The 12308-nt window shown below is 32.7% G+C and overlaps 1 protein-coding gene across 2 annotated transcripts in view; it reads right to left on the reverse strand.

Annotated features, from left to right (window-relative positions):
- Positions 1-5501: 5501 nt before the first annotated feature.
- Positions 5502-12308, reverse strand: part of LOC134725447 (bone morphogenetic protein 2-B-like) — a 37375-nt gene continuing 30568 nt past the window's right edge. For both annotated transcript variants that reach the window (XM_063589266.1, XM_063589265.1), the window contains exons 4-5: positions 11708-11872; positions 5502-7822 (exon numbers count right to left, since the gene is read on the reverse strand). In XM_063589266.1, the coding sequence (XP_063445336.1) occupies positions 7140-7822; positions 11708-11872 (848 nt within the window). In that variant the 3' untranslated portion in view covers positions 5502-7139. The remainder of the gene's footprint in view (positions 7823-11707; positions 11873-12308) is intronic.

The raw sequence follows: 12308 nt of genomic DNA on the forward strand, positions 1-12308 counted from the left end.
TGTTGGTTTAAAATTTCGTAAATCGATTAAGAAGTAAAATCAAGGTATCAAACAGAAACTGAGGGAATCGCATGAATCTTAAAAAGAGCGAGACATGTGTAATTTGTTTTGTCGTAAAACATTACTCAGTACACTCGTAGTACAAAATTGGTGCTCGAAACACCTTACCCAGTATTTTGATTGGTTCTTTTTATGATTCTGAGCTTGCTAATCGTGCTATATATTACATTTTGCTTAACTTTTTGTAACTTCCTTAACAAATATTCCTATTTCTACACAACAAAACAGATTAAAAGAATAAATTTATATAAAAGAATTACCAATGTGAAAATAAATATCTTAATTAATGCAGGAACATATAATATTTAGAAATAAACTCATCATAGATACCAGGACTAAATTTAGTATACGCCAGACGCCCGTTTCGACTACAAAATACTCATCAGTGACGCTCGAGTCCATAAACGTTAAAAAGGTCAAATAAAGTACGAAGTTGAAGAGTATTGAGGACCAAAATTCCTAAAAGTTTGGCCAGATACAGCTAAGGTAATATGTGCCTGAAGTAGAAAAGTATTTTAAAAAAATCAAAAATTTGTAAACACTCAATTTTATATATGACCATATCAATGACAATTCATGTCAGCACAAAAAGTGCTGACTACTGGGCTTGTGGTACCCTCGGGGAATTAAATCTCCACCAGCAGTGGCATCGACTCAGTGGTGGTAAATAAACTCATCATAGATACCAGGACTAAATTTAGTATACGTCAGACGCGCGTTTAGTCTAAAAAAGACTCATCAGTGACGCTAGAATCCAAATTGTCTAAAAGGCCAAATAAAGCACGAAGTTGAAGAGTATTACTGTTTTTCATTCCAGTTAGGACCAACTATGCAAACCTTTTTGCCGAGAATTTTCTTTATGTTCATAATGTAAACTAAGTAGAAAAGAAACGACAGTAGCCTATACATGATGATCTGTTAAAATTGTAGTTTTATCTCGGAAACACTAATTAAGTTAAAGTTTGGTGACTATGTTAGTCGCATACATTCCTTCTAGTCCTTGTATCAATGATAAGTTTATCGGTATTCCGAGTGTGCCATTGCTGAATTTTGACTTTGTCACAACGGCTGTCACAAACTGCTTTCCTTACCGATCACTTCAATTCACCAGTCTTAGAGTGTTTTTTTTCCCTGTTTCTCCATCTGTAGTTTCCGTTGTGTAGTGTTTTGTTGACTCTTTTTGTTATTGACCACTTGGTTTTCTACCCTTTATTAAAAAATTATGCCAAGATATATAATTGAGATGTGCATGCTTTTGACAAATATTGGTGCTGTTTGGTTAACACTTAATGAAAAATCTAAATAATTTATTTGATTCATTAGATGTGTTTGATCTTTTGATTTTGCTATTAGATAAGGGTCTTTACGTGTTGATTTATTTTTCTTAGAGTGTGGTATTTTAGATTTTTTGCTATATAAAGGGTAACCAGCAACAAGTTTTAAATATGAGAGGCAAACATTTTTTTGTTAATTCATAGGGATTTTCTCGTATCCCTTAAACATTAGGAAAGTGATTTTTCAGAGAAAATTTACAAGCAATCTTTATTAAGTAGCTTTAAAACCAGGTTTAATCTACCATTGTATACAAAGAAAATGTTTGTACCAAGTAAGGAATATGACAGCATTTATCAATTCGTTAGATGTGTTTCAGCTTTTGATTTTGTTGTTTGCTTTGTGACCTTCCATATAAAATCTTCCTTGGAGTTCGAGATTTTTGTAGTTTTACTTTTTATACGCCATTGTCAGTTTGTCTTTGACTATTAGTCTGAAACTTTCGGCTCTTTTTTATTATTATTTAGAAAATAAATTGTAAAAGAATCAAACCAAGTATTAAAAAAAACCCCAAAAAAACAACAAGAAAACACAGCACTGACGAAACAAATCGAAAGCAATAAGAAAAGTACACGTACGAACATGAAAAATCGTACAATTAACAATAATTACGTAAACTTGGAAAATTTGAAGTCATACTGTATGGCTTTTGTACGTTGTTGAATGCCATCTAGTACTGTACCTATTTTCCTTATTGGACTTGGTTCTCTGGTGGTTTTCCCGTTGGCAGTTCTTTTTATTTTACATCATTTAAAGACAAAAACAAATATGCGATCCTGTAGAGTGATAAATATAATTTAATCATTGAAACGAGGCACATATATTTATAATTTTGAAACACAAGTGGATCATTACAGATTATGGTTTTACAGCTATTCCGAAAACAGTCCCACAAAACCATGAAAACCTATTTTGTGGATAAACAATTTACGTTTACGTTGTTACGTTTACTTTTCTACATTGGTTAGAGGTATAGGGAAGGAGCCTCTGGCCTTTGTTAGTCTTGTATTATTTTAATTTTAGTTTCTTGTGTACAATTTGGAAATTAGTATGGCGTTTATTATCAATGAACTAGTATATATTTGTTTAGGGGCCAGCTGAAGGACGCCTCCGAGTGCGGGAATTTCTCGATACATTGTAGACCTGTTGGTGACCTTCTGCTGTTGTTTTTTTTATTTGGTCGGGTTGTTGTCTCCTTGACACATTCCTCATTTCCATTCTCAATTTTATTAATTGTCTGCTAAATAATTGCAGTATTTTAGAAAAATATACTACAACCCTGATATGTATCATCTTTCGATTGACAGTTATGTGTTATCATTTGCATTTGACAGTTTTTATAAACCCCCTTTTTTGAATTTGCATGCGAGTTCGGTGTTTTGTTATACTTTTATTTCTAAACTACAATACCGTCTTCTTTTTTCTCGATTCTCACATTCTCGTATATGACTTATAAATGAAGTCTTACTTGTCCAGTGTAACATTTCAAATGTCCCTAGGAGCAGAAACTGTTTATCTCACTGAGCACCTAACTGCATGCCTGTGTTGGAAGGGGATTCGTTTTGGTCAATAATTAGTTTTTTTTAATTTAGTTTTAAGGTTTTTTGGGAACTGCTGTTTGCGAGTTCTATTTCAAATTGTCCCTTTGGTTTCGTCCGTCCATTTTCTTTATTTGATTTTTGTGTCACAGAAATGCTAACAGGAAACTTACTTATAAAACTTCTGACACACAGCAATCAAACGGAGGGGGTTTCTAAACTTCATGATATATTGCTTAGTGAAGATTGGTTCATGGTTTTAACCTTTTAATAACGCAAATTGAATGTCTTAGCGATGCAAGACAACTTGCTTCATGTCCGTCTGAAACAGTTTGAATTGGCTCATTAATTAGTCTGATTCTGGACATTTCCGAATGACAAATTACTGACATTGTCTACATGGTAGAACAATTGTTCCGTTGATATTTTTAGCTTCCAAAAATGTTTTAAAAGTTTGTTAAATACAGCAGCTAAAAATACAATATTAAAAATATTTGCGTTTCTTTAAAAAATATTTGCGTTTCTTTACAAAATATGGTACTGTTATCTTAAAACAGAATTAAATAATCTGAATTCATAATCTCATTAGTACCCGAATACTTGATCTAGTCAGTGGCTTGTTTCAAAAATAATTCTATCGTAGTAATTGATCATACTTTAGAGTCTATGACGCAGGTATAGGGCGGCAGATTTCTCGGCTTCCTAACGTTTGTCTATTGATATTAAGTTTTAATTACAGTTTTATGACGAAAGTTCAAACTGATTTTCATGTGAATTTTCAAGTGTTAAGATAATTTATTTTGAAAATCAGAATAATCTACGCGAAACGGAACCTATGCATATGTCGAATCTGATTTGTATTTCTGCAGGAGCAAAATATCACATAATCTTAACTTCATCTTCAACACCCTTTCTATCTTACTTGTTTTATTGCATGATTGTATCTTGGTTTCTGATAGTCGATTTCTAGACGGAACTCATTATAACTCATTTACTAATTCTTAATGAAAATAACACTTCTTTTAATTTCGTACATCCGATGCGCTTTTCTGGATTTAGTCTCATCAGAAACGCAACAGTTTAGAACTATTAGAGCTACACAAACCTGTCATCATCAAAGAGGGACGAAAGATACCAAAGGGACAGTAAAATTCATAAATCTAAAACAAACTGACAACGCCATGGCTAAAAATGGAAAAAAACAAACAGAAACACAATAGTACACATGACACAACATAGAAAAATAAAGAATAAACAACACGAACCCCACCAAAAACTAGGGGTGATCTCAGGTGCTCCGGAAGGGTAAGCAGATCCTGCTCCACATGCGGCACCCGTAGTGTTGCTTATGTGATTACAAATCCGGTAAATAGTCTTATTCGGTAGGTCAAATTCATGAAAGGGAAGGGGATTGTAGTTACGACGTAAGGAACATATCCGATATCATTTGTGAAACGGTTATTCCATAACGGTCAACCAAATCATGATGGCGTCCGTAAAATTTACGAAGGGATGATTTTTACTTCACCATTTGGAACTCTTGGTTTAATAGCTTCCTTGTGAGCAGTAACCCTCTATCAAGAAAATCATGATAGGAAATGAAAGCACGGGAATATCGTATCAATTGGGAGATATATACCCCGTATGCAGGTGCTGCTGGAATGTTGCTACTTAGAAATGGAAAGTTCACAATTGGAAAGCTGAAATCATCTCTTTTGTCGTAAAGTGTTTTCTTCAACCGACCCCCATTGTCAATTTCTAGATGTAAGTCAAGATATGAAGCCGACTTAGCTGTATCTGTAGTATCCTTTATCTCCAATTCGATGGGATAGATGCGTTCCACATAGTCACCGAATTTTGAATTGTTTAGTGAAAGAACGTCATCTATATAACGAAAGTAGTGTTTAGGGATATAGATAACTTCTTATCTTTCTTCCGTAGTTCCTGCATGAAGTCAGCCTCATAATAATTAAGAAACAAGTCAGCAAGTAGAGGGGCACAGTTTGTTCCCATTGGGATGCTGACAGTCTGTTGAAAAACACGTCCTCCGAACGTAACAAATATGTTGTCAATCAAGAAATCAAGCATCTTGATAATATCGGTTTCAGAGAATTTTTTGTTTGAATCAGAGTGATTCTTTACAAAGTAGGATTTATCCCTCCCTAAGACAAGATACTTGTACCTACGTTGGCCATTCTTTTTTATGAAGCAAAGTAATACCAACTCTTTTAATTTGTCTTTTAGTTTGCATCAAACTATTACCTTTAAGAAGCCAAAAAACTAAATTAGATATACACCGTATGTGCATCCACATTAACTACAGCTCACTTATCCTCATATACCAAATAAAATTGAGAATGGATATCGGGAATATGTCAAAGAGACAATAACTCGACCAAATGCAGACAACAGCCGAAAGTCACCAATGGGTCTTCAATTGCAACACAGCGATAAAATCCTGCACAGAAAGCATTACAGTCAAATTACCTATTTTAGTTTGACAATTCACCTCTAGTGGAACTTTATACGAAAACAAGAAGACGATATTAATTTACATTAATTACTAAATAATTAGTTCTGACGTTTTAATTCATTTTAAATTATAACTGACATAACAAAACAAACTTATACAAAGCATCAGTAAACAATATAACATATAACAACAAATTCTAACATATACTGAACTGGATACATACAATTTACTGGCACAGCTTCCCACATTTATACTAAATCTATACACTAACAATACATACTTTATTTTTAATTTAAAAAACGGTTCGCTTTCACAGATAGCGTTTAATTTCGTTTTTTATCAATGAATTTAACGTAGTTTTCTTTGTAAAAGAAAACAGGGTTATTTACCATCATTCTCCATTTCTACAAAGCTTTGAAATTGCAAATTCATTCAAGCCACATTCACACTTTAAAGATGTAAAACTTTAACAACAAGGACTTCGTATCACATGTTTACGTTTTAAGAAATCGACGGAAATACAAAATAATATCAATTTAAACAATTATCATTAAAGAAAGTAACAAGAGGAAATAGAAGTTCGGCTGTTTACTTTATTTTACCAAGAACTCTATCAAAATGTATAAAAGAAAAGCAAATAAAACCAAAGGGACATAAAGGTATAGCCAGATTATGTTTTATACTAGTTGATATCAATAAATAACTTCGATCGACAAGACATGGTGGTAAATTAGGGTGATTTTTTGCCTGTTACATTTCAAACCTATAAATCCTGAACTTCATTCTTTTGATAATATTATTGTTCAATCGACTAAACAGCAGTTTTATACATTGACAGAAAAGACTAAAAAGATCGACTAAAGTGAGATGATTGGTGGAAAGTTTAGGAAATGTATTATTCGTCAGATTAAGTATACGAACCAGACTTCCGTGTCTGCAAACTTTCTGAGCGACTATAAATGAATAAAAACAATTAACAGATAAGCATACTAGCTAACCAAAGTTTTATCATTATTTGAACTCTCCTGTTCAAATAAACGAAACGAATATGGTTTTCTTCTTCTTTATCAAGTGAATTACATATATCTATTTACATAAACTCATTACTTTACACAACTAAAATCTTTGATGAATTCAACAATGATAGGTCTTTTTTCGACCCAGTGAGGCATTGATTGACCATTAAAGAAAGGGGTAGAACCTCTGTCTGTTCTCTCTATACATTTAACACGTATAGCTTGATTTATAACGTTCACTATCACATTAAAATGAGCACTTTCAGTTTTTATCTGATGTATAATAAGTTTTACATCAAAGACACGTGCTATCATATTTCAAAAGGTAAGACCTAAAAGCATTTACCACAAATAATCTATTTTCTGTTTCTAGCCGACATGTCGTCAACATTGGTTGATGTAGTATATGTATCTGCTAGCCAGATACATTTTGTACTCCATTGTAGTTTTTATTGTCTGCCGAAAAGTCTGAACTATATCTAGGTTCACTCTTCAGCTGTATTTCAACAAATAACTCTTGGCTTATATGATCCCATTTGAGCGACAATTCATCGACTTCACACTAAAAATGTGCCGGCAAAAACGTGTTCTTAAAATCGGCATATTTGATTTTTTTCTGACGTCACTCCATCGAAAACATCGTGATTCTAAGCCATAGCCATGATAACGGAAGCGACGGCTGGCTATTAAACACACTGAGTATTTATATATAGATGAGTATCAGTGACATCCACAACTTGCAGCCACCATGTCATCATATTGTTTTAAAATTACATTCTCGTCATCATCAAAATACAACAAACTTATTGAATATAATTTATTTGGAACGCAACATGGCGTGGAGACATCTTTTCCAACCTTCAACGCATGCACAATACTTTGAACTGTTGCATGATTGGTTGGTTTTTGACTTTGTCCCAGTGGGAATGGGCATTCTCCTTTGCAATGATAAGCGTTATAACCTTTAGGTGAAATAATCCAACCAGACCACCCAATTTCATCAAAATCTACATACATTTCTCTTTTTCCACAATTCCGTCGTCTTCTGTCATATAATATATAATCTAACCCACGTTTTTCTTTATTCAATTTTCCTTCATTCTTTAAACGTCTCTTTTCTGCTCTCTTTTGTTCTCGCATTCTCTTCCTCCTTTCTCTTCTCTCTGCTTTGGACAATTTATTCTTTTTCTTCCTTCCTTTTCCTTTACGTTTCGATTTTTTACTATCCTTAGATTCTGTGTCAGCACTACGTCGTGTTCTTTTTGACATACCAAGTAATTTATTTAAATGTACATTTTCAAATTCTTCACGATCTTTTTCGTTTAATAATCTTATTGCTTCTTTCATTTGTTTCTTCCTTTTCTTCTCCTGTCTTTCTATATCCATCTTTATTTCAAGGTAATCTGAAAAAAGCACAAACTGATGCATTGAGACCCTACGACTTATAAATAAATTTATATAAGAGTATACAAATTCTTCATGTAAAGAGGAAGGTCCAATTTACCTTGTATAAAAAATGTAAACAATGTATATGTATCCTTAACAGGGTCAAAATAGGAAAGATGTTTAAACGGAGTGGAAATTTATATTTGAATATTCCTATACATTGACTTTATAATACGGTTTAAACCATTTTACAAAACAATCCTAAAACAAAGCTACAATTTGTCATATTTTGCATCCAATAAGTCTTTAAAACCAAAATGAATAAAGGATAATTTGGATATTTACTCTCAATAAAAAGTTGGTTTGATAATGTTAGTCCTCATAACAATTTTTTTAGGATAAAAAGATAAATATCAAAATGTCCCAAAATCTATCAAAACTGGAGCTTTTAGTTATCTCTAGGCATATGATTTTGTCATACATCTAGAAGACAGCCATACTTTGGTTAGAACCTTAAAAAGTAAATACATCAAGCTCTCTCTAAAGTTAAATCAAATGTGGAATACATTTAGAGGAAATCAAGGCAACATTAGTATACCGCTGTTCAAAAATACTTTTCTTTTTATAGAGGTTATTTTATTACTACAAAAAACGAACGACAAAAATAAGATTTAAGAGCATACTGTAAATAAGTGAACCTTAAATATGTAACAATGGTTATTTTTTTTTATTATATCAATGAGGTGAGGAAAAAATATCTCTGGCAGTTGTTATGAACTCGCAATTACCTATAATAAAACGAAAGATAGTAAATAATACAAGATAATAACCTTCAATTTAGAAAATAAATGAAAACCATTGTAAAAATAAGGTGAATCACTTTCGTTCAGAATGCGAGGTCAAATATCATTCATTTAATGGAGTTATAAGAAAAGGGTTAACATATTTCTAATTTATAATAATTTTCAAGTAATAAAACGGCGATCTTATCGATTATTAAAACGTCTCATGTGGCAAACTTTATTCAAGGATAAAGATAAGTTTATACGCTATGTGGGCTATGGATTTAGAAAAAGCCATATTTACCCCATATCATAAAATTTCAATTACAACCATGCTAGCTGCAGTCTATATGCAAATTTCGACATATTAATACAAGTTCATGTACTAATCATATGTTACATGAAAAAAATCATTTTATAAAAAAATACCTCAAGCACACTGCAGTTGAACATGTTCGTACATATATGTACATTCAGAATAAAAAAGAGGAGAAGGGGGGGGGAAATTTTCATAAGATTATGTAAGTAATATAATATGAGACTCACTGAAAAAGATTCAAGTAGGCAACACATACATCGCATGGTCTTCAACTCACATATGGTTAAAAAGATCATTTCATATAACTTTGCTTTATTTCCGTTTTTACAGTTTTAGTATTACTAGGAATATGGTTTAGTTATGAATAACGATGAGACAATAGATTCAGGTCTAAGTGTGACATTCCTGTTTTAGTTCAAGCTGCACCAAACTCTCAAATTTATTCACTAATAAACTTTGCGTTCATTAAATCTTTGGTAATAGCTTGAATTATATGTCTTAAACATCAAATGTAGCATTAAGTCACACAAAAATTACGCGTCAGCTCCTATATATTAAATCACATGCAATAACTAACTTACAAACGCAAAGGCAATTAATAAATTTAAAAGTAAAGAAATATTAATAAAATAGTTTGCTATGGGATAATGGGTAGCCTTTCATTAGATTCAGAGCAGATTTCACGCAAATATCATGTAGATATAGACAATTAATTCCGTATTGCACGTGTAGTTTATTTATTTTCAAAGTAAACGTTAGAAATCAAAGGAATTATAACGCAACCAGAAGCGTTGATAAGTGGCGTCAGTCATCTTTAAAAGTTTATGCAGACTGAATTAGACTCATAATATAGACAAATGTTTTTGGTTTTTGTCAAAATTTCATTATTTAGCAAACGTTTTGGCAAAGTCTGTCAAAATCGGCAAAATGTATTCTGTGAGTGATAGTTAAATTCAACTTCCGTTAAAACCCACACGTAACCTGTTAAGTAACAGCAAAATGATTTTACTTAGGATGATAGATGCACTATCGATTTCAATTTAAGCTGAAGATGCTCTTCCCTAACACTTAAATGTGACTTCAACACAGTGGGAATTTCTTCATTTAAACCTGTTATAAACAGCTTCATTGGCACAAGAAAGTGAAAACAATTATCTTTTAGTCTAGTCTCTTAAGAAATGTTTAAGTTTTATTTTATTTTTTTTTTGCGTGAGAAATTTTAGATATGATCATCATTAATAATATGATTAAGAATCCTGTCTAATCGTATGTTGTCAATTATAAATAAGGAAAATTGCATTTTTGTTTTATAAACAAGCTACCTTTTGTATTTCGTAAGTTTACCCCTCTCCAACTCTTAAGTCCACTCCGATGGGACTAGGTGGTAGTGTGCAGGCCATGAACATGAAGACCTTCCGATAGTAGCTTCGGTCTCCAACAAGGTAGAAAACCAAGACTTAAAAATATTTGGTCGTTTCATCTGCGTCATTTACGTTATTTACGATAAAGAACACAGACTTTGTGAAGTGTGTAGACAGTTTTTTTGACATGCAAGTGTGAGGTTTGGCTAGCCGCAAAACCAGGTTCAACCCACCTTTTTTCTTGAAATGTCCTGTACCAAGTCAAGAAAATGGCCATTGTTATATTATAGTTCGTTTCTGTGTGTGTTACATTAAGTGTTGTGTTTCTGTTGTGTCGTAGTTCTCCTCTTATATTTGAAAAAAGTAAAATCACAAAAATACTGAACTTAGAGGAAAATCAATTCGGAAAGTCCATAATCCCATGGCAAAATCAAATAACAAAACGCATCAAAAACGAATAGACAAGAACTGTCATATGAAGTGTTTCACGCAGTTTTAGTTTCTAACCTGGATTTGTTTTTTTTCTCAATCGATTTTTGAATTTCGAACAGCGGCATATCACTGCTGCCTTTATTTGGTGAAAAACGTTGAAAACCCGAATTGATGTGTCAATTTATCATCTATTGATTAATATTTACATGCATGTACTATTAGCTACTGCATAATAATTTTTGGAATGGGTCCTATCGTCTTCACTATAAAACATGTTTTAACCCAGTATTATGACATATAAAGAAATAGTAACATTATGTTTAAGTTACACGATGTTTGCTATTATTTCTAAGTGTTTGTCTATTGAAAAGTCTTACTTCGTAATAAATTAGCTACCCGTATGTGGTATGTGTCAAATTGAGCTGGTTTAAACTGTTCTGCATATTGAACTGTGAGGTATTGCTAACTAATGATAACCCGCTTTATGAGTTCGGCAAACAGGCGATCGAAGAGCAATGGTTGTGACAATGCATCACACGCTATGGCATGCTCACGTAAATATTGATACTAAATTGTTGGATGATCTGATTTGTAGATCATGAGAATATCATGCAAGGTCATTGCACGAACAATATATTCATAGCAAACAGTAAACAGGAAGTTGATGGGCGAAGTATTTGAACATAGCATTTCATGTTGAACATGAAAACAAAATTAGTTTTTGGAAGCTGTTCCTTGCAATTTCGGGGCGGGGTATCGCAATTAGAAGAAAGTTACCGAAGAAATTTAACAATCACTGACGAAGTCCTATCCATTACTATCTTTACATCCTATTCAAACATAATTGTAAGAACATTTGATTTGTTGTCCAATTATATTGAGAATAACACGGGCAATATAGCAACCTTTATCAGGGCATGCGATATTATATCGAAAATTAAAGATTTGGTTCCAAAAACGGAGAACAGAAGTTGCTAGAATACGTTGATGATATTTAAGGTGATTTACCTTCATCATTTGGTGATATATAATTTGGATGCCGCAACTGTCCATCATCTGTATAGACAACAAGGATAGGTTGTTTACTTTCGTGATGTTCACGCCTTTGGGCAAATCGGACATAACTTCCGTTAACATGCTGGCCGCTCAGTGATGTTGTGGTCACCAAAAAGCCTGAAATTTAAAGTACAAAGTTAATATCGTATGATATAAAAATACTGAAAATAAGTAGAAAATACATGATGTCTTTTTTGGAGATGAGATGCTCGAGGAATACATTTAACTAAAAGACAGGCGAATGATACCAAAGGCAAATTCAAACTCATAAGCTAAAAATAAACTGACAACGCCATGTCTTAAATAGAAAAAAAAGACCAACAGAAAAACAACAGTACACAAGACACAACATAGAAATCTATATACTGAGCAACATGAATCCCCATCAATAACAGAGGTAATTTCAGGTGCTCCGGGACGGTTAGCAGATCTGGCTCCATATGTGGCACCAATCGTGTTGCTCATGTTATTACACATCCGGTAAAATGTCCAATTCGGTAGGTCACATGTGACAGAATAAATTCAATATTTGATATGTTCGTCAGATTCATTC

The sequence above is a fragment of the Mytilus trossulus genome, chromosome 7 (genome assembly GCF_036588685.1).
Source record: "Mytilus trossulus isolate FHL-02 chromosome 7, PNRI_Mtr1.1.1.hap1, whole genome shotgun sequence".
NCBI classification, from domain to species: domain Eukaryota; kingdom Metazoa; phylum Mollusca; class Bivalvia; order Mytilida; family Mytilidae; genus Mytilus; species Mytilus trossulus.